Here is a 23,554-nt window from a genome sequence, read left to right on the forward strand (position 1 = left end):
AAGCTCAATAGCTCTATTTCCTTGCCCTTCAAGAAGTTGTCTAAGGAGGGTGTTAGTGTCATCTCCTTGAGGTGGAGGATTTCTCAGCTCATCACTCTCCCTTGAAGAATGCCCATAACCTTCATTGTAGCCACCATCACTTTGAGCTAGATTCTCAACAAGTAACTCTCCTTGTTCCACTGTAAGGTTTGCAAAACTCCCTTTGCTAGCCATATCCAATGACAATTTTAGCTCTTTATTGACTCCACAATACAAAATACAAAGGATAGCTTCCTTGGTGAATCTATGATGAGGGCAGTCTCGAGTGTAACCCTTTAGCCGTTCCCATGCTTCATGAAAACTTTCATAGATTCCTTGCTCAAACCCCATTATGACATTTCTCATTTGGACTGTTTTTTTGTTTGGAGTATAACTTGAGAAGGAAGATCCTCTTACAATCATCCCAAGAATTTACCAAACATGATGGTATAGCTTTCTCCCACCGGCTTGCGTTTTCTCCAAGATAAAATGGAAACAAGATGAGCTTGTTACTATCATTGGGCACACCTCCAATTCTAAATGTGCAACACAGATCCTCTCAAAAGACTCTAAATGATCATAGGGATTCTCCAAAGCTAGTCCCAAGAATTTAGAATCTTGAATCAATCTAATCAAACTTGCTTTGATTTCATAAGCATTGGCTTCTATTGGAGGATGGTAAATTCTATATCAAAGCTTCCTATTGTCGATGTGTTCTCTTAAAGTTGTGTCGGATTTTTTCTCAGTTCTTGAGGTTTTGGAGCTTTAGTAATGCTTGTTTGATTGTCTACAGCCAAAACCTTCAATGACCTTGTCTTCCCATTCTTCTTATTGTTGTTTGAGTATCTTCGAAAGCATAAGAGAATCAAAGAAGATAAATTAGTAACAACAAAAAAAAGAGAATTCATATTTTTAACTAGATGTGTCAAGCTAATCATATGCGCAAAATTAAATGGCCTAGTCTCAAGCAAAGATGAAATCCTAATGGTTAAATACGATTGCAAACCGGCAACGGTGCCAAATTGATGTAGTACTTTTATCAATTAAATTATCGAACTTAAATTTGCAATGATCAACACACTAGGAATAAACATGAATGCTTAATCTACGCTAACAAGAAAGGTTTTAATTTCTAAATGTTACTAACAATGCAATAACAATCTAACAATGCAAGCAAGACAAAAGAAAGTAAATGACAAGGTACTAACAACTTTCAGAACTAAACAAAGCAATAATTAAAGTGAAAATATACCAGTTTGACACCAATTTGGCAATTAATTGCTAGATTAACACTTCATCCTATCCAATAACTAGAATGACACAAATTTTAGGTAAAAAGACTAAAAACTCAGAATTTGTTTTTTTTTTTTTTATAGAAAAACGAAAACTAAAAAAATAATAGTATTAAATATTTTGATTTAAACATACGATTAATGAAAAAAATAATGTATAATATTCAAAAAATTGTTTACAAAACATTATGTATAAAGATATGATTTAAAAATATGAAATTTAAGATTATATAGTTTAAATAAGTTAAATATATGTATGAAATTATAACTAAAAAATGATGTATATAAAAATATTAAAATAATATTTATGAAAATATAATATAATATATAAAAATAAGATGTTTTTCTAATGTATAAAATATGCTTTAAATATATGAGTTTAAAAATACCATTCTTAATGTGATTTATAAAAAAATCTAATTAATAAAAATATGATTGAAAGAAAAAAATATCACTTAAAACAAATCTGTTGTCACTATATTTACATTTTACATCTAATAAATCTGTTATCAAACACCAGATTTTTTTAAGCAAACAAAAAAAACTGTCATAACATAAACAATCTGCGATTTTAAAAAATGGATTTTTTCTCTCTCGGCGATTCCTCTGGCGATCGCCTTCTTCCTTCTTTCAAATTGATTTCTCCGATCGAAATTTTGATCAGGACTTTCTTTCCGACCACGGAATCTTGCAATTATGGTTTGGGATTTCATGTAGGCGGTTTATTTCTGTCAGTTTTTGTTGACAGTTTGTTTCTCCCAACTTTCACGGGAGATAACCGTCAATATAAACCGCCATGGGCATCCTATAAATCCATAAATTTCCCACGCTTTCCCTCTATCATCTTCTCAAAACCTTCTGTTCTTCCCATTCCATTACCAACAATGAGCGACAATATCCGCAAATCCGTTCAGGATCTTGATTTGGGCATTGATGATGCCCCAATTTCACTTCCACCGGAGTTTCTCAATCGAGCAATCTCTGTCAATCGGCACACTTTGGTCGTTACTCCAGTCAATCCACGGAAGCAGAATCTGCGAGCCCTCATACGCCAAATGCCACGGGTTTGGGGTTTCCCCGATGAATGTGTCGGACGGATTCTCGATGGAAGGCGAGCACAATTCCGATTTCAGTCTGAGGACTCTCTGAATCTGGTGTTGCGTAGGGGTCCCTGGTCTTTCAACGATTGGATGGTAACCACCCACCGCTGGTACCCAAACATAAGTGATGCTAACATGAAGATTATACCTTTTTGGGTACAAATTCAAGGTATTCCTACACTTTGCTTAACCAATGATACGGCTAGGTGGGTAGGGAACAAACTAGGTTATGTTTCTGATGTTGATTACAATGAGAATGAGATGCAAGTGGGGGCTGTTCGTGTTAAGATAAACTGGAACATAGATGATCCCCTGCGTTTTCAAAAGAACATTCAATTCATTGCTGATGAGAATACAGTAATCAAGTTTCATTTTGAGAGACTGCGTAATTTCTGTACGAGATGTGGGTCACTCAAACATGATGTGAAGGAATGCTCTCTTGGCTTTGATGATTCTGAACCAGAGGATTCTGACAATGACAATGATGGTGAGAACCACAAGGATGGTGATAAGGATATGTCCGAGGCAAATACATTACCTTCAGTGGACCCTGCAACCCTCATCCCGGGTTTGCAAATGCCACCACCTTCAATTGGTCATGTTCAGGGGTATGGCACACACATCGGGGTTAACAAGAATCTACCAAGTGTTTTCGTGGATAAAGACTTAACGGTTGAGCGTATCCGCTACTTGAATGCTAAGTTCGCAGGACGTTTTGCTACTCATAACCACTCGCAGAACCTTCTTGATGACATATCTGACAATGCACAACCGGAATTTGTTTTCATGAAGCGTAAGCGAGTACAATTCGAGAGTTCTTTCAACAAAGCAGAAGCGGCTGAGGAGTTGGTGGTCCTGAATCAACTTCGACAAAAGACTCAACGCACTGTTTCAGTGGATTCATGTTCAGTGAATAAAGGTTTCGACGGAGGCGCGGGGGGCCCAGTACCCCCAGAGTTTCCAATATGAAGATACATTCATGGAATTGTCAGGGTGTAGGTCCTTCTTTAACTTCTTCTCGTTTAAAAAAACTCTGTTTAACTACTAAGTGTGATATTCTCTTTCTCTCTGAAACTTTAAATCAAAATGCTGTAATAACTAAACTTAAGTTTGATTTAGGATTTTCTAATGCTTTTATTCAACCCCCTCAAGGTAGGAGTGGAGGTTTATGTTTATTTTGGAAAGACAATGTTGTCTTGTCCTTAATCTCACAAGATGAGAGACTTATTGATGTAACTGTTGACTATAATAATATTAAGTTCTACTTGTCTTGTGTGTATGGCCATCCTAATCCTAGTGAAAGACATGTATTGTGGGAACGCTTTGAACATATGACACTTTCACGTACTTTACCATGGTTACTCATCGGAGATTTTAATGAGATAAAAAGCAATCGCGAAAAAATAGGTGGACCATCTCGGGAGGAATGGACCTTCAGAAATTTTAGACACATGATTGCGGTGTGTGATCTTGAAGACATACGTTCAAGAGGGAATAATTTCTCATGGGTTGGTGAAAGACACTCCCATACAATACAATGCTGTCTTGACAGAGCAATGTTCAATTCACCGGGAGCTGCAATCTTCCCAAATGCAGAGGTTCAGTTTTTAGATTTCGCAGGATCCGATCACAGGCCCATTTTGCTCGACTTAAATGACATAGTAAGGCATAAAAGACGTATATTTCAGTTTGATAGACGTCTACTAGAGGTACCAAACTTCCAGGATACGGTCAAGGAAGGCTGGCTAGCTGGTAATAATGAGTCTGACATCCCAATAACAGAAAGAATCAAGAACTGCAGACGAAGTATGGCCAACTTAAAACGCGAACATCAAGTAAACTCAGAGGAACGAATTGTCAACCTTCAAGCTCGTTTAAACTTTGCAATGGAGAGTCTAAACCCACAAATAAGAAGTACTATCCCTTTCTTGCAAGATGATTTAACAAAAGCATATAGTGATGAAGAAAAACATTGGCAACAAAAAAGCAGAAACCAATGGATGTCTTCTGGTGACCAAAATACCAGTTTTTTTCACGCGTGTGCACAAACGAGGTTTGCAAAAAATTGGATTACATCTATCTCGGATGAACAAGGCAATCTATATCAAGGAGACAAGGAGATTGGGGATCATGCACAAAGTTTTTTTACAAATATATACGCAACTGCAAACCATCATGTCTCACCCTCTGTATTTGCGGACTTCAAGCCAAAAGTATCTGAGGAAGCAAATAACAGTCTTACAAGAGCTTTTAGTAATGAGGAGATTTATAATGCCGTTTGTTCCATAGGTGATGATCGTGCTCTGGGACCGGATGGTCTCACAGCCAGGTTTTATAAAGCATGTTGGGGAACAGTCGGACCACAAGTAACAAGTGAGGTACACTCCTTTTTTGAGACTGCAGTAATGAAACAGAGCATAAATCACACAAATATTTGCATGATACCAAAGATAGACAATCCCCAAACTCTCTCGGATTACCAACCCATAGCCTTATGTAATGTCCTATATAAGATAGTCTCTAAATGCTTGGTGCAACGCTTAAAACCACACTTGAATGACATAGTCTCGGACTCTCAAGCTGCTTTCATCCCGGGACGATTAATCCAAGACAATGTAATGATTGCACATGAAGTTATGCATGCATTAAAAGTCAGAACTCGAGTCTCACAGACTTACATGGCTGTAAAAACAGATGTCACAAAAGCCTATGACCGTGTCGAGTGGAACTTTCTGGAAACAACTTTACAACTTTTTGGTTTTTGTCCCAAATGGATAAATTGGATCATGGCGGTAGTAACAACAGTTAACTACTCAGTCCTAATTAATGGAGCTCCTTATGGTTTTATTCAACCAACGAGAGGTATTAGACAGGGAGACCCTCTGTCACCGTACCTGTTCATACTATGCTCGGATATACTAAGTCACTTAATATCATCAAGTTCTCGAGAAGGAAATCTTTGTGGTATTCGGATTGGTAATGGTGCTCCAAGTATTACTCACTTGCAATTTGCTGATGATTGCCTATTCTTTTGCAAAGCTAATAAGAAAAACTGTCAAGCATTGAAAGATGTTTTCGACATATACGAATATTATTCGGGACAAAAAATAAATACATCGAAATCTATGATCACATTTGGGAGTCAAGTATATGGAACTACCCAACAACGCCTGAAAGTGATCCTAGACATCCCTAATCATGGTGGAGGTGGCAAGTATTTGGGTCTCCCGGAGCTGTTTGGTAGCAAAAAGAAGGAAATGTTTGAGTATATTGTCGACAGGGTCAAGAAATGCACTAATGGCTGGACAGCAAAGAAGCTATCTCCTGCAGGCAAAGAAATAATGTTAAACTCAGTGGCTTTATCAATGCCGGTCTATGCTATGTCATGCTTTAAACTACCATTAGGAATCACCACTGAAATTGAGACCCTGTTAATGCAATATTGGTGGGAAAAGAGTTCAAATAAAAGAAGCATACCATGGATTGCTTGGAAAAAATTACAGTGTTCAAAAAGAGAAGGGGGTTTAGGATTTAAGGATCTTGCAAAATTCAATGATGCCTTTTTGGCAAAACAAGCATGGAGGTTAATACAATACCCTAATTCTCTTTTTGCGAAAGTGATGAAAAACAGATACTATCGTGATGAGTCTATACTCGATGCTAAACAAAGAAAGAAACAGTCCTATGGATGGTCGTCTATTTTAATCGGTCTAGATCTTATTAAAAAAGGTTCTAGATACATTGTGGGGGATGGTAAGACTATCCGTATCGGGGAGGATAATTTCCTTGAAGTTCATCCACCAAGATTAGTCCAAACCTCACCAGTACAATCATCAACAACACTTGATCATTTCATCATTAAAACGGGTGATTCTCGGACATGGGACAATCAAAAACTACTAAACTCAGTTCAACAGTCGGAACAAGAGATGATTAAAAACATCCACCTCTCTCAAGATGAATATTCGGATAAACTCATTTGGAATTATACTCGCTCCGGGGATTATACTGTAAAATCTGGTTACTGGTTCATCACACACTATCCCTTTGATCCAGGAAATATCCCGAATATACCTCATGGTTCAGTGGAACTAAAGAATAAAATTTGGAAGCTAAGGTTACAACCAAAGATCAAACATTTTCTGTGGCGTATATTATGTCAAGCTATACCAGTCATTACACGGCTACGATCACGAGGTATGAACATTGATCCTTTATGTTCACGGTGTCGTCAAACAGAGGAGTCAATCCATCATGCTCTATTTTCTTGTCCTTTTGCCATAATGTCATGGAGACTTTCCGGTACTGTTTCTTTAAACACTTCTCACCTACCTTCAAGTGTAGAGGATGTCATTGACCAACTGCTATCATTCCAATCACAAACAACCAATTTACATGACTCTCTGTTGCCTTTTGTTCTGATATGGCGCATTTGGAAAGCAAGAAACAATCAAGTTTTCAATAATTTTCGTGAAAGTGCGTCGAAAACAGTTTTAATGTCAAAGTCGGACACAAAAGAATGGATTAACACCTTAAAGAACACATCGTCCTTACTACCTGCAACACACCGAAACATAAGTACTTGGTTACTGCCAACTCAACCGTATCTGAAATGCAATTTTGATGCTAGTTTCGACTATCAGACACATCAGGCAACAGGAGGATGGATGTTTAGGAACCATCAAGGTGAACCAATAGTATGGGGAGCAACTAAACTACACAAATGTACGATCTCCACTAGGGGCAGAGACAAAAGGATTGCTTATAGCGATTCAACAAGCATGGATTCGTGGTTATCAAGCAATTATCTTTGAAGGAGACTGTGAAATACTGATTAAAATTGTAAATGGTTATACTATGGATGTCTCCTTAACAAATCTTCTGCATGACATAAGAGCTTGGTCTTCCAAAATAGGGCAAATTTCATTTACTTTCACAAAGAGAGAATGTAATAGGGTGGCACATGCCTTAGCTAAGAATGGATGTATAAATTCTCAATATTACACTGACTCTGTTTTGAAGCCACCATGGCTGAGCAACTCTCTATGTAATGATCTTTGTTAATCAATATATATTACATTTGTGGAAAAAAAAACATAAACAAATCTGCTATAACATATGATATTCACATAGGTCATTTTAGCAATTTTTTATAAACGTCATAAATCTGTTATCAAACGACAGATTTTTGTTTAAATAAAAAAATTTGTCGTAACTTAAAACAAATCTGTTATCATTAGAGGTCAACCTAGTAATTATTTTTCTGTAAAAAAATCTGTCATGTGACGACAGATTTTTAGTCAAGAAAATAAATCTGAAATAACTGTAGAAAATAAATTTGCCAGAAATTATATCAAATCTGTCATATATTGTGAAAGTCTGTGGTGTCTTCATAAATAAGTCTGCCGTAAAAAAATAAATCTGTTATCAATTATAAATCTGTCATAACTATAGTTAAAAAATTTGTGGTCCAAAATAAATCTGTCATAAAAAGTCTGTCATACAAAAATAAATCGGTTGTGCAAAAACAAATCTGTCATACACAAATAATTCTGTCACAACTAGAACGGCAGACTTTTGAAAATATTTTGATTTTCTTAAAAAAAATCTGGAAGGGTAAATTTGACTTTATTTTTTGTCCTAACAAAGCAAAAAATAGTATTTTAGACAAAAAAAAAATAACTCATCTAACCCTCACATTTTATGAGTTACTTTAGTAATTAACTTCTTAATTTGTGTCAATCTAGTTTTTCTCCCATAATTAAAAGGCGAAGTCCTGGGTTAAGGCAATTGACTAGAATGACAAAGAGATGGATTATGGAGGTTGAAACAACTTCTAACAAGTAATGATCCTTAGGCCATAGAACACTAAGCAAGACTAACACATTTTCATGACATTAATACTTTTATTAATCAATCAATCATCAACTTCTTCCAAAGGAAATTAAATGATCAATAAGCATTAATAACAAGTTTATCTAGACACTAATTACCCTAATCAACAATTTCCAAAGGTAACGAATAAAAAGCACTTAAAGATTTTGGTTTAAGAATTTCATCGAACACCTTCCGGGCATGAAATTTCAAATTTCTAAATCAACATGATGAAGTTTGATCTAGCCTTATTAACAACCAATAAGTAAGGATCCTAAACAATCTAGCCCTAAACTCCATAACCCAACTCCTAGATCATCCTAATCTATCTTAACCCAAGAACTCTAAGAGACTACTCACTCATCATCATGTACACACAAAGCAATAAGCTTGATCATTGTGAGATCATGATTAGAGGAGAGTCGAAGATAAATCTAAATGAGAAATTAAAAATTCAAACTTAAATACCAAAGATTCATACAAGAAATCTAGAGAGAAAAGTTTAGAATCCTAAAACAAGCATAAAACATAGCATCCTCTCTTCTAAAGACGAGTTTGTGTATATGTAGGAAAATAAGAGACCAAACCGGATTAAAATAACACAAATTAAAGAAAATCGGAACAAATTGAGTTTGGCTTCAAAAATAACACGTGATCGACCTCACGATCCACTTGTTGGTCGATCAAATGCCCAGAATGATCGACCAGTTGGTTGATCGTCATCGTCTGGTACCGGGTTGATCGACCTACCAATCGACCACTCGGTTGATCATTGCTTCATCTGAGAGTATGGTTCTGTGTTTGATTGATCGTCTTATCGACCATCTGATTGACCGCCTGATCGACCAGTTCTGTCCTGTAGCTCCAGTCTTCGCTCTAGATGTATATATGTTCACTAAAACAGGTATAACTCTTTACACGCACATCCGGTTGGCCTGAAATCACCTCCATTGCAAATCTTCCTCAATTTCCAATAACTTTGATTAAGAACTCTGAAGCTAAATCCCAATTTTTAGGTCTTCATACAAGTCGATCTTTGAGGGACTGCAGACTGGTTCTGAATCATCAATCATTTTCTTTGCATTCAAATGTGTGTCTTCCATTATATTAATCTGAAATGGTTCAAAAGACACAAAACACACTATAAAATAGACAAAGACACTATAGAACCTCTAAAATGTAAAAAGACTCACTTGGACACTAAATGCAACAAAACACAATTAAAATACTAATGAAACAAAATATAATAGAACATAACAATCATGAAAAAAAAACAGTGAATATAGAGTATATCAAGGATAACTCCTGTGTTACAGAAAAAAAAGTTAAATCACTAAAAAAAATGAGTTATATACAACCTGATTATCATCCATGAATGACAACGATGGAATATAAAAAATACATTTCATTTTTATTTTAAGATTCGATATTGTAAATTTATATTTTAAAAATAGATAATTGTAATATATGTATATCTTATTCTTGATAAATTTATATTTTTCAATTATTTTTGTTGTTGTATACTACTCAATTTTATTGAATCTTTCATAATACAATGGCTGATAAGTTTTTGTTTTTTCATTTTAGTTAAATTTTCTTTAAAGAGTAATTATATATTATTATTAAGAGACTAATATATTTATAGTTAGATAATATGTTTGAAAGACCAAATGTTAAAATATTAGATTATTTTGTATATGAAATTGTATATATCTGAATTAAATTGATTATACATATACCAATAATAGTTACAATTGAATTAATGTAATTAGAAAAAAATTGAGATAAAATTATTTATGTTCAACTCACTTCAATTAAGTCAGGGCATAACACCCCAATATTATATTCAGATAGTCTTAATTATCTTATCACAAATAAAGATAAGATAAGATATTTTCATTGAAATGAGTTTTTTTTGTTTGTCCACCACTCATTGAAGTGAGTTAAACATAAATTACTGTACCATTTAGACGAACCCATAGCTAATGGACTCGCTGAAGCTAAAGTGATACTTCAGTTGGCTGAGTATGAGAGATAACTAAAGGAGTTCGAATTCCAGACGGATATGTTCAGAGCTTTGGATCATTTTTTGTTGGATTTGTAGACGTCTGAAATGTTAGCATGAAGTGTCTAACATTCTAAAGTATGATCTGATGACTTGAGGTCACAAAATATCATAACTGGATGAGCATTCAAAGCTTTACCTTGACATACCAATGAAAAAAATGATGAGCATTACGAAAGGCTGTCTACGTGAAGGTCATGATAATCTTTTTATACATACCAACATCCGCACCCGGGTTAAAGGTTTGTTCCATCACCTTGACAGAAGGATTCGAAACACTTGCCTGGCTAGAATCACAATCCCAAGCTTCAGGGCATGCTCGAGTTATGGTTTTGAAGTTACTCAACTTAGGGACGATACTTGGGTTCACTCTTAGGGGTGAACCCATTCATTCACCTCTCCTATTAAACATAAACCCAAGTATCGTCCAATCAAAAATTAGTTGTATTTCCATCTGTCAATGAAATCTTCACAGTTTAAAACCAAGCACAGAGTAATAATCATAAGCTGGTACAATAAGGCAATAACTTTCGCGAGAAATAACAATTTTGTTCAAATCTCTAAAACTAATAGAGTATACAATCAATCTACAATCAAACCGTGTAGAGTGCTAAAACATACACATGCCCAGTGAAAAGTGTGTATTTGCGCTAGATCCACAATATTTTGGCAAACTTTTGTTATATTTTAAGGCTTATATATAGTGTGGGATAACCAATGATGATGAAGGAATATAAATCTAGAGGGTATCATGTTAACAACTGATCATTACACCTAGAGGAAGGTGATTTAAATCTCCTAAAGTGTACTGATGATAGTGGAACATTGGTATGATATGCATTCTATTGAAGTGTTGACTAGAATATGGTCCCTTTACTCCCATCCAACTTCTCTCCAAAGTGTAGGTAATGTAGCATCTTCTTTGTAATAAGGATACCTAGAATATATCACATTTAGACACTCCTAGCCACATAGATAGGCTCCACTGCCTCCACACAATAGAAGGCAACACTTGACGAGAGAGATAGAAAGCAAAACTCCAAAATTGTCATCCCCATCTCTCGGCACAAAAGGCAAAAAAAACATAAAATTGTTTATGGGATGATATTAAAACAACCCTGTAAAAAAATACATCGCAATATCACATTACAAAAATAACAGTAGTGACAAAAATACACAGCAGTTTATTCAAGGGCTTCTTGTCTAAACTGCCATTTTTGGGCAAAAGTTAATGGATCTGCCATTTTCGAAATGGGCTTTTATATATACCATTTTCTTGGCGATTTTGCCCTTGGTGTAAGAGCGGGATGGTGGAGGGTTTTTAAAACGAGTTTAGGTTTAATCTTATAAAAACTATAGTAGAAAACAAAGTCTAATCGATTCTAATGAGAACCCAAACGTAAGTAAGACGGACACCATATATATGTAGGAGTTCTAGCAGACAATACAAGGAAACTAAACCCTAGAAGCCAGGGCGAACTTAAGAACGGACAATGAGAACCCAAACGTCATTAAAACAGACACAACCTACACATAGAGTTCTGGAAGATCCAAGTAGAGAACTAAACCCTAAAAGTTAGCAAAATCATAGTTGCCCGTCATTATTGATTCCCAAACATTTCGTGTTTTCTATTTCACCTGTTTCGGGCAGGAGCAGAGCAACGATGAATGAGTTATTAAAATAACAAATCTGATATATCAATAAGGGTAACTCCGTAATTTCTACTAGTGAATAAATGGTATATTCGTAAACTGTTTCGAAAGTGGCGGAATCAACAAAGACCATCAGAGAAAGTGGTCATCTTGTAATTGATTCTTTATTCAATTCATACGAAGTACAAGAAAATAAGATGAACAGAGAAAAAAAGAAAAAGAAAATGATTTGATTGATTACACACGTGCAAACATAGTGACAAAATACAATTTTACCCCTTAGCTCCTAAAAGCTAGCTTTCCTTAACGACGAGAAATTAACGGAGCTACCTAACGCCGACTTACCAACCTCAATATCAAACGAATCATATCGCCGGAAAAGCTCAATCACGAACAACCTCGCCACCAAAACAACGAAATCCTTACCGGCGCACTGTTTATTCCCCACTGTGGGAGTCTCCGTCTCCGGTCCATTAGACCACAATACATGCCGCAAAAGCTTCTCTCCTTCCTCTCCGACGAATCTCTCCGGCACAAACTCATCCGCCCGATCAAAAATCTTCGGATCCTTGGTCGCCAACGGTTGGTAACCGTAGAGCATTTCACCGGCTTTGACTTTAAACGCCGCGTCGTGGCTCTCGATCACCATATCCCTCTTCGCTCTAGCGTATTGAGCCGGAACCGGCGGTTCAAACCGGAGACATTCGTAAACCACTGATTTGGTTAACTCCATCTTCTCAATCGCACCCATCGTTAATTCTCCACCGTTGGATTTAATCACGGATCGAATCTCCTCCGCTAACCGGATATGGACTTTTTGACCCGCCCGCCCGATCCGTTTAACCATATTCGGGAACAGTATCTTCATCCCACCCCACGTGTTAAAGCACGTGGCGAAGAGTAGGTTGTGTGTCGCTTCTTCTCGCGAGATACCCAAATTATCGGCTTCAACGAGAATTTCACCGGCTGATTCGTAGAAAAACTCGTAGAGTCTATTGTAATCAGATTTGACCAACGCTGGAGGTAAGCTAAAACTGTGGAGGAGAGGCTCTTCTATAACCCTTGGTAAACCAGCAGTGAGTAGAGGATGAAGGTTGAACAAGACCCATTTAGTGATAAGACCTGGCGCGTCGGCTTTAAGCTTTGTGTCTGCAGGATTCGTCCCGTAGAAAGCTTTAGCCAAGAAATTAAAGGCGGCTGCGTCACTGGAGCCGCCGAATTCGGCTTTTCCTTTAAGGGAAAGCTCTTTCTCTAGAGAATCGAATAGCTCCGAGTAAGTTGCTCGAAACTCCGGGAAGATCCGGTTTCGAGCTGACTTGAGGAGGAAGAAAAGTAGTGTTTTGAGCTTTGCGTGTTTTGGCTCCGACGGGTCGAGGTAAGAGAGGATTCGGTAGCCGCCGGTTAGTTCAGTTGATGGCATGAAAGTACCGGTGAAGAGATCTTTCTTTTCGACTTTATCGACGTCGAATAAAACTTGGAAGCTTTTACCGTCGAGCAGAGCCACGACTTGTGGATTCTCGGCGATGAAAGCACCAGGTGGCATGTTGACTCTGTAGACGGTAGAGTTGTATTTACGGATGCGAGATTTGAAGAACTCTTCAGGTCCTTGGTTGTAAAAGTAATCCCAACGGTCACTGATTGGTCCAACGATTGGTAAACCGTAGCTTCCGGGTATGCTACGGATCGGGAGATCTTTAGATCCGGTTCGTGTCTCTACGGCTAGATCTGATCCTGAGGCTCTGATCGGACGGGTCAGAACTCGAAATTTCAACGGCCTTGAACGAACGCTCTTTGGTTGAAGAAAGACTGGGAAAGGCGTTGAAACCGAAGAAGCCATCAGAAACAGTGGCGACTTGTTTTTCTTTTTTTTTTGGGGTTTCTTGACAGATATTTTTCAGTTATCAAGAATGGAAATCAAATATGTATTGAATGGGTTTTATTGTTGTGTAGAAAATAAAGACGACTTGGAATTTGTATTTATAGTGGAAATAAACAAATGTGAAATGAAAAATTGAGAAGAAAAAGAAATAGTGAAAATTAAGAGTGGCGTGGAGAGAAGATTCCTTTTTGTGACCAAGCAGAGTGATGATGGAGATCTCTATTTATAGAGAGTCTGACCACCGGCCGGCTCATTAGAAACGTGCTTTGAATCCATTTTATAAAAAGTTGGTACTATTTTTTTTAGGACTTGTTGCTCTGTTTTTGTATTTCTGCATTTTTTATTTATTATTACTACTATTCTCATTTTTTTCTACAGGGGCTTGTCGCTCTGTTTTTATGTACTTAAGAGAATTTGTTTAGCCTCAGGTTTAGGTTAATTAAATTCGATTGTTTTTTGTATTGATTTGATTCGATTAGACGTGAATGGCACGTAAGTATATCTATTAAGTCTTTCTATAAATGGAAGTAATATCGAGATTTTTTAAAACCATTAGTTGTTTTTTTTTGGGTAGGCAAAGCATTAGTTGTTTAAAATGATAGTTTAAAAACCTTATGAGAAATATATAAAAAATTGTCATAAAAAGTTGGTAGTATTTGTCAAATATTTTTAATGACTTGTTTGTTGCTCTGTTTTTGTATTTCTCAATTTTTAATTTATAAAAGCTGTTACTACTATATATCCTCATTTTGTACTTGCGAGATAGCCTAAGATTTAGATTAATTTGATTCATTTATTTATGTTTGATTTCTTTCGATTAGATCATGAATGTCACATTTAAGTATATCTATTAAGTCTTTATTATAAACGAAAGTAATATCGAGAATTTAGAAGAATTATTTGGAAGTTGACGAAAATATATAAATATTATTTGAAGAGTTCCAAAAGGTAGAGATAATGTATAATTTTCCCCCATCATGTACTACCCATATTATTTTTGGAGTTTGTTACGCTATTTTTATACTATCTTGAAATTGTGAAATCAATAATTTTGTTCAAACACGCACGTGTTTAAATGGAAGGTGTACATTTTATTAGGAAATTTGGCTCAATAACCAATTTTGAGTTATTGTAATAAAAACTAAAACGTCCCAAGCGTTTGTTTTGTACCTTAGCGCATTTTGTTGTCTCTTTTTTTTTTTTTCTTTTTTACTAATTATATTATATAAATATTTTGTTGTATCTTTGCCAATATAATCTCTCTTCTAAATTTTTCACATGGTACTCGATATCTTTAGATGAACATGATAGCTTGAAAAAAAAAGGACTTAGGTCTTTGTCAATTTAAAAAAAAATAATTAATAATAATAATAATAAAAAACCTAGATAACCTAACGACCAATATTATCGTCATCGTCGTCAGCATCTTCTTCGTCGATGAATTTCTCCATGATCACGAAACGATAACACAAAGATTTACAATGCGGAAACTTTTAGTTTTGATCTACTAGATCGACTGCTCTATACCATGTAAAATACTCCCTCCGTTTTAAAATATAGGATGTTTTAACTAAAGCACGCAGATTAAGAAATTTTTACTTTTAATAAGTTCAACCAATCAGAAACAATACTGCATAATATAAAATACTAAACTAATCTAAAAGTTGCACAGAAACTTGAAAACATCCTATATTGTGAAACAAAAAACTTCTCCAAAACATCTTATATTTTGAAACGGAGAGGTATTATAGAAATAGAATAGTTTATTGTGTTGGGTTTCATAAGATTAAACGTACAGTAAAACCTCTATAAATTAATACTCTATAAATTAATAAACATTATAAATTAATAAATTTTGTGAATCCCAAATTGGGTTAGTATAAAATATAACAAAATTCGATAAGATAATAAAATAATAAGTTTTTTGAAATCTCCATGTAAAATATGGTCCCAACAAAAAGATAAATTAATAATCATAGAAATTTTCACACATATATATATATATATATATATAATATGTATGTTTCTCCTTAAGCTCATATCTATAAAACAATTGCTATGTTGTATCTTCAAACTATAATAATATAAAATATTCTGTAACATGTCATAAAAATAACTATAAGTTTTCAATTTCTAGATATTTATCATTTAAATATTGATAGTTTGATTGACTATTAAAATACAACAATTGATATTATTATTCATAAATTTGAATTTATGTATGTCAAGTGTATAATTGAATTTGTCTATTGTATTTGTAATTTATTGTTTATAATGTTTTCTATATATTACAAATTCAATTCCAATACCATAAAATTTACAAAATCCGAAAGTATAATCTTATTTTGCTAAAATTGTCTCAACTCATAATTTAAAAAGTTCAAACTATTAAAAATATATCTATAAATTAATAATTATTAATTTACATTTGAAAATAATAATTATTAATTTATAGATAAATTAATATCACTATAAATTAATAAAATGTCTTGGTCCCAACATTATTAATTTATAGAGGTTATATTATACATATATATATAGTTATTAGCTTTGACATATTGCTAACACAACATAATGTAAACTTTCCTAAACATATAATTAAGGAAATAGCTTGTACAAAGTCAATAAGTAATATCAAGATCTAGAATATTCTTCAAGTTGGGCTTCACTTCATTAATGGACTTTACAGTCCATATTACTAAGTCCGCAAGATACACATCTTGCTTCCCTAATAATTAGCTCTCCCTAATCAGAGATTCCTATTCAGGATTTGCTATGATATACTTTTATGTTCAAAATACCCGGATCTGGTTTTGTTATCTAAACAAGATTACTACTGCTTGGATCCTTCAAATTTGAGCCAGATGTAGAAGTTAATGGGCTAATGGTGGACATCTAGTTAGATGAAATTATAAAGACATATTTTTTTGGACAAAAGCTTGGTTTCATTCAGATCAAAAAAAGTTCAAGGCAGCCAATATTACAAACGTAACAAGGCTTACAACAAGCATAACCAAACATAACAAGACAAAGGGATAGCTAGAAAAGTTCGACAAAGAATCCAAGATAACTTGGAGACAAAAGCTTAGTGGCAATTTGGCACAAGTGACAATACAGTTTGTCGAAGGATCATTCATAGACGAAGCAATGAACGATGCAATGGTCACTGTCAAAAAGACTACGTGACGTTGAGAGGGATGTCATGGCCAAACTTCTCACCGGCATGAGAAGAGCTTGATGAATTTGATCATCGGCAAGGACAAAGATGACTACGGTTATATAGTCAGGTGGGAGTCGCTTTAAAGTGTTTGCCAAAAGGCTTGTGGGATACGCTTGCTTAAACTCAGAAATCAAAGGAGGCAGATGAAAAAGGTTGAGGAAGCTTCGGTAATCACGGCTTCGTGAAGCCGAGATCATAATGCCGATTTCCATCAAGCTTTCAATTTCATAAATACCATCCCTAAGTGTAACTAAAAACAGGTTTTTCACAAAATTCTTGTACCAATCTAGCAACGATGGTGAGATATGTTCCAAATGAAGTCTTCGGTCAATTGGATTCATAAAACGACATATAGATTGACTAGGGTTGGGTAAAGAGAATTCAGACCAGACCTGGATATTTGTTGAAAGAGGCTTGGATCACACTTTTTGTATAAGGCCTTCAAACACCTTAATGGGCCAAATTTTGCTAAGCCCACCAGATGAAACCCTAGCTTCACTTTGGTTGGCAAGTGAGAGTTTTGAGTGTGGCGGTCGTACAGAGATGTTGATAAGTTTTGCGGTGGCTCGAGCATCTCCGGTGAATGGAAGGACGGTTGTGGAGGGTTTTTTCCGAGGTTCGAATCAAAGGATATGAACCATATGAGCTTACTTTCTCCAGTACGGGAAGTCAAAACCAGGAGGAGGAAGTTGTCGTGCGCCATCGGCGTCTCTACCAGGCATGGCGCATCTGACGGTCCAAAAGTACATGCTCCTGCCATCAACGAAGCTTGATATGAGAGCTCTTCTTGGATACTCGAAGACCCAGATCTATAAATTGGTGGTTCTTCTACATTAAGTTTCGGGTAAGTTGATGCGATATGAGGGTGAGAGATGGAGAACGCCGGCCATCTACTGTCCTCTTTGTTGTTTATTCTTATTTCGCCTGCTAGATGCATTTGTTTCAAGAGGATTCGAGAGGGTTTCAAAGAGTAAAAAAGTTTAACAAGAGTAAAAACAGAAACAAGAACTCGAGAACAACTGGAAGCAAAAAGGTTTAAGTCCCTACGCCGGCAAAGGAAAACTTTGCCGGCGCCGGAGAGGAGATATGGTGAAAGTTCCTCGATTCTTGTGTCTGAGAGAAAAGTCGCAAATTATTGATATTCTAAAAATTATAAAGACATATATCGAATGTTTTGAAAGACTTTATTGAAGCAAATGTTTAATAAGACACACTTTATTTTATTATTTTAATTTTCCAGATCAAAATAAAAAACAAGGTGAAGAGTTCGATGTGTTTTGCTGTGGGACAGATATACATTTTGCAAGTATCCGGATGATCTGGGTCTGAATCGATATATATTGAAAAACAGGAAATCTGGATATGCTATGTGTTCAGCTTGATCTGAAAATAGGCAGATCTTCCCCAAAATTTAAAGAAAAATTTTAGCTTGAAACCATATTTCTTGTACTATTCATATCTATTCTCGGTTTGTAATTTGTATACTTTTAATTTTTCGCTTTTTTAAATAGAAATAATAAATTTTGTAGGTGTATTCTAATTATAAAATTTTTTACTCTTTTATTTTGTTCTATTTTTTTAAGTTTTTCTTCAGATTCCTATGCATTATTTATGTTTACTTAGTATGTTATGACCATTTATATTCTTCAGTCTTTTTTTCTATTGATTAAATTTTGTAAATAAATATTTAACTATATATTTTATGTAAAAATAACAAAATATTTATGATTTTTAAAACTTTATTCTTTTAGCTGGAAAAATTTATATATTAGAATATAGGAAGTATATTTTATTGAGATATCAACTAAAATAGTGAGGAACTTATGTGTTCTACATAGAATCGGTTCAATTTAAGCCCTATGTAATATGTGTCGCAGTAAATAAGTTTAAAAACACAAGTGTAGTTTATTGATAACAGACTTTAAAATCTTTTTGAGGCGTGTGCCTCTAAACCCAATCAGGATTTGATGATTGATATTTGATACTGGCATTTATTGATCAGTTCTTGTATTTCTTCATATCTCGATGCCGATGTGGGACCTTTGGTTTGTTACTCTTTGTTTTTTCAAATGTGTCTTCTGTTGATCAGATACCTTTTTTTTTTTACTATTTTTCACATAAATAAAAACTATGATGAATTTTTTTTACTAAAAAAGAGTTAGATTGTTTGTTTTTTTTTTTGAAATTACAGGTGAATTTGTTGGATAACCAATTCAAAAAAATCAACAAAGAAGAATATAGCATATTATTTTTAATACAAATTTAAAAAATAACATAAGAGAGTAATAAATATTACCATTTTGGTGTTGGTTTGGTGGTAGTGACTAAAGGTGGTGGTGGTGGTAGTAGCCGGAAGTGGGTTGGTGGCCGGAGATAGGGTGGTGGATGGAGATAGGGTGGTGTGATGGTCGGAAGTGGTGATAGACTGGTAGTGGTAATGATGTTAGATAAAGGGCAAAATAGTATAGAATGTATTTTTTATAGAGAATATAATAGATACATATGGTTAAAGAAATTAAGCTTCCATCACGTGGAATTAAAATGAAAGCAATCATCTCAAAAGCTCTCCCAGGCAATGTTATCGAGGCAACTCCCTCTATGAACCGTTCTGACGCCGGTGGAGCTTCTGGTAGACAACATCAAAAGAAAACCATCTCAAATCACTGCTACTTTGAGATCCCGTCTTTGTATTCTTTTTATTTATTTTGTTTTTGCCCCTTTTGTTTTCTATTCTCTGCAAAATTCCCAAACCTTTTTTGAAACCAATTTACCTTGGCGACTATTCATTAATCACCATAAAAAATAGAAGCGGTTTCGGGTGAACCCCCTCCCTCAATTTTTTCCTGCAACACCTATACAGAAGCATCTGAAAGACAGCGAGTTACAAAATTAGATCTATAAACCCCATAGCTTGAACCTTTATGGTCTATGTGTAACGCCCCGACCGCCACCTCTTAGTAGGTCCAATGTTCAATCCCATTCCATAGACCCACCTTCCTTAATGGGCCTCACGTCCTTTCACTAGGCCCGTGAGCCCATCTATATTCGACGGTCGGTTTGCTACGTCCGAGAGGTTTTAAAGACTTGTTACCATCCCTACAAATCACCATATGATCTTTCTCTGTGTTTTGCCCTCACTCACACAGTTCCAACAATCACTTCCCGAAAGGTCACCCATCCTGAGACTACTCCAGCTCAAGCACGCTTCACTCTGGAGTTCTCTCAGGACCCTTGACCGAAAAGGTAAGTGCACTTTGGTGACATAGGTGGCCAAATCAATTCTTTTAAACCTCTCCGCAAGTCTCTGAAACCGGGGTGTCACAATTCACCCCCACTAACAAATCGCAACGTCCTCGTTGTGCACTAAGACCGTCACCCCCGATGGTGTGAGCAAACTTGACTCCACACTCGGCTGGGTTCGGCTCTGATATCACTTGTAACGCCCCGACCGCCACCTTTTAGTAGGCCCAATGTTCAATTCCAGTCCATGGGCCCACCTTCCTTAATGGGCCTCACGTCCTCTCACTAGGCCCGTGAGCCCATCAATATCTGATGGTCAATTTGCTACGTCCAGGAGGTTTTAAAGACTTGTTACCATCCCTACAAATCACCACATGATCTTTTCCTGTGTTTTGTCCTCACTCGCACAGTTCTAACAATCACTTCCCGGAAGGTCACCCATCCCGAGACTACTCCAGCTCAAGCACGCTTAACTCTAGAGTTCTCTCTGGACCCTTGACCGAAAAGATAAGTGCACTTTGGTGACATAGGTGGCCAAATCAATTCTTTTAAACCTCTCCGCAAGTCTCTAAAACCGGGGTGTCACACTATGGATACCAATTCCAAGTTTTCGTAGTGTTGATTACGTATATGACTTGTCTAGCTCATATCTCTCTCTAAGACATCAACTTTAGCAAACCAGTTCAATCACCAGAGCATCACCACCATTTCTTGAAACCTTGTCATTTTCCTACTTTGTGTTGACCTTCTCACACCGGTGAGAACCATGGCCTTGGCCCCTCATCCAACGTCACTTCATCTCTGGACAATGACCATTTTTCATCCATTGACTTGTTCATGGAAGAATTGTCAATAATCTTTGAACTCACATGTACGAAGACGCTATCTAGCTTTTGGTTCAAAGCTCTCGAAGAACGTTTGTCTGCTAAGCTTATCTATCCTCTTATCGCATTGGGGAATGCCTTTTATTGTTGTACTTTTAAGTTTGGGATTTCAAAATCTTTATGTACTTGGTTTCTATCTTAATGGAATGTGAACAAGTGTTTGTCTAAAAATACAAAAGAAAAAATAATTAGAATTGTTAGAAAATTAATTTTGCTTTTTTTTGTTAGCTTTGCTAAATTCCCAAAAATTACCACAAAAAAAATAAAACTACCCCAAAAAGAAAAAAACTGCATAGCTACATACTTTTTTGTGGTTGTGATCTACTATGTAGCTATAAGCTTTATTAGGTACAAATTACTCTTTGGATATAATGTTGTGACGATTGATTTATGTGATTTTTCATGGTAAATTCAAGGGTCGGTGATCGGGTTCAGATCGGATATTCGAGTTTTTGGATTTAAGAAATAGGACTCATTCGAATAATTTTAGATTTTAAGTCCATTTCGGATATATTAATCGGATTTGGATATTTTTGAGTTATACTCAAAACCTTGAAATATATTCTAGATTTGGATAGGGTTTGGTTTTTTAATCCAATTCAAAGTAAAAACTCAAAATCATTCTGAATTCAATAGAAGAGTTAAAATCTGGATTCATTAAAAGAAATACAAATAACATACCAAACTAAATAAAATGATTGTAATCATTAATTCCGAACATCATAAAAACCATTCTGAAAATATCAAACTAAATTGAATTCATAAAAAATAAACCATTTCAAACACCAAATTTGAAGGTTTTAATGTTAAGATTAGAAAATCAAGGAACACAAAAGAAAGAAAAGATGAGTAAGCAGTTTTGTTAGGATTTGGGATAAATAAATTCCGATGATTAGAGAAAACATCTGATTGGATATTATGGAGGATTATATCCGATCCGAATTGCATACTTCAGATCAGGTTCGGATTGTTTCGGGTGCAGGTTTTTTCCCAGCCACTCTAAAATTAGTTACAGACTACCACAATCGAGATATCTGATTATACTTCACCAACTTTGACTTTTTTTTTTTTTAAACTTTGACTTATTTGTAAATTTGTATATCGTTCAGGTGTCTCTGTATTTAATTAAACCAAAATCGAGATCTATCTGATAATAACATCATGTAGTGAAATAGTAGGTTTCCCAATATATCAAAGATTGTAGTAGTCATAATTATTGCATTGTTCGACTAAATATATTAAATTAAAGGGATCAAACTGAAACTAGAGAACCACAAACGTTAGATAATGTATTATAGTAACAGAGATCATGTTATGGACTTTTAAATTCAATTGAAAATATCAAACAACTAAAGAGAAAACAATTTTTTGTTTTTTTTTTTGTTTTTTGTTTTTTTTCTTTTCATCTTGGATATTCGGATATTCCAAGGAAAGATAGATTATCATCTAAGGATTAAAGCCAATAAGAAAACGACGAAAGATTTTTTAAACTAAATATAATTATAGTGGCTCCGACGCTCAGTGATTTATATTCTTTGAGACAATCAGATATACTATCTATTCATAAATTTGAAACAAAAAAATGCATCAATTGACTTTGATTCAAGTTGTATGACCATAACTTGACGAATTGATCAAGAATATGTGGGATTTTCTTTTGAGATATTAATCTTAAAACGAAAAACATGAGGAATTTTTTTTCCTTAAAAACAGATGAATTGAATAATAATGTGTTACCTTTTTTGGAGTTGGAACCTTTGACAAAACTCGGATACTCATCAGTCATGCCAAATCCAAAAAAAATAGAATATCCAATTTAGTTGTTTCCTAGTCTAGGGAATGCATTGATGTTGTAATTAAAATACAGTACTAGTTAAGTTTTCTAGTTCATGTTTCTTAATTGAACTCTTTGTTCACGTTTTTTTTTTTCAATTTTACCATACAAATTCTCTTTTTTTTTTTTCAATTTTCCGTACAAATTCTCTTTTACATTCCCATATCATTTAGTTTCACTCATAGAAGATTTTTTTTTGTTTGAAAGTCCTTTTTATTCATGTTAGTTTCAAGGAAGAGATGAAGAAGAGAGCTAGAAGGATGTTGGAGTTTGCATTTTTTTAAATGAAAATACCAATAATTGGATGAAATTTTAGGGTCGGCTTAAACATTGGTTATATCCGATACGACAGTTACTTAATATTTGAATTTTTAAAGAGAAAAATAAAAATTTTACCCACTAAATATTCAAATTACTTATCAGATTTTGAAGAAAATTGAAAAAAACAATGATGGGTTGTCAAAAAATAAGAATAAAGACAACAATATGTATAAG

The 23,554-nt window shown here is 35.0% G+C and overlaps 1 protein-coding gene, 1 non-coding gene and 1 pseudogene across 2 annotated transcripts; 2 read left to right on the top strand and 1 right to left on the bottom strand.

Annotated features, from left to right (window-relative positions):
* Positions 1-280: 280 nt before the first annotated feature.
* Positions 281-385, top strand: LOC147919470 (small nucleolar RNA R71). Its single transcript, XR_015594282.1, has one exon. It is a non-coding gene; the product is annotated as a small nucleolar RNA R71 (small nucleolar RNA).
* A 1,487-nt stretch (positions 386-1,872) lies between these two features.
* LOC147919471 (uncharacterized) lies at positions 1,873-7,474 on the top strand (annotated as a pseudogene).
* Positions 7,475-12,150: 4,676 nt separating this feature from the next.
* LOC104771391 (allene oxide synthase, chloroplastic) lies at positions 12,151-14,170 on the bottom strand. The gene has a single exon (XM_010495900.3). The coding sequence runs from the start codon at positions 13,837-13,839 to the stop codon at positions 12,289-12,291; it is 1,551 nt and encodes a 516-aa protein (XP_010494202.1). The 5' UTR covers positions 13,840-14,170; the 3' UTR covers positions 12,151-12,288.
* Between the last annotated feature and the right edge of the window lie 9,384 nt (positions 14,171-23,554).

The sequence above is a fragment of the Camelina sativa genome, chromosome 20 (assembly GCF_030686135.1).
Source record: "Camelina sativa cultivar CO46 ecotype springtype chromosome 20, ASM3068613v1".
Lineage (NCBI taxonomy): Eukaryota > Viridiplantae > Streptophyta > Magnoliopsida > Brassicales > Brassicaceae > Camelina > Camelina sativa.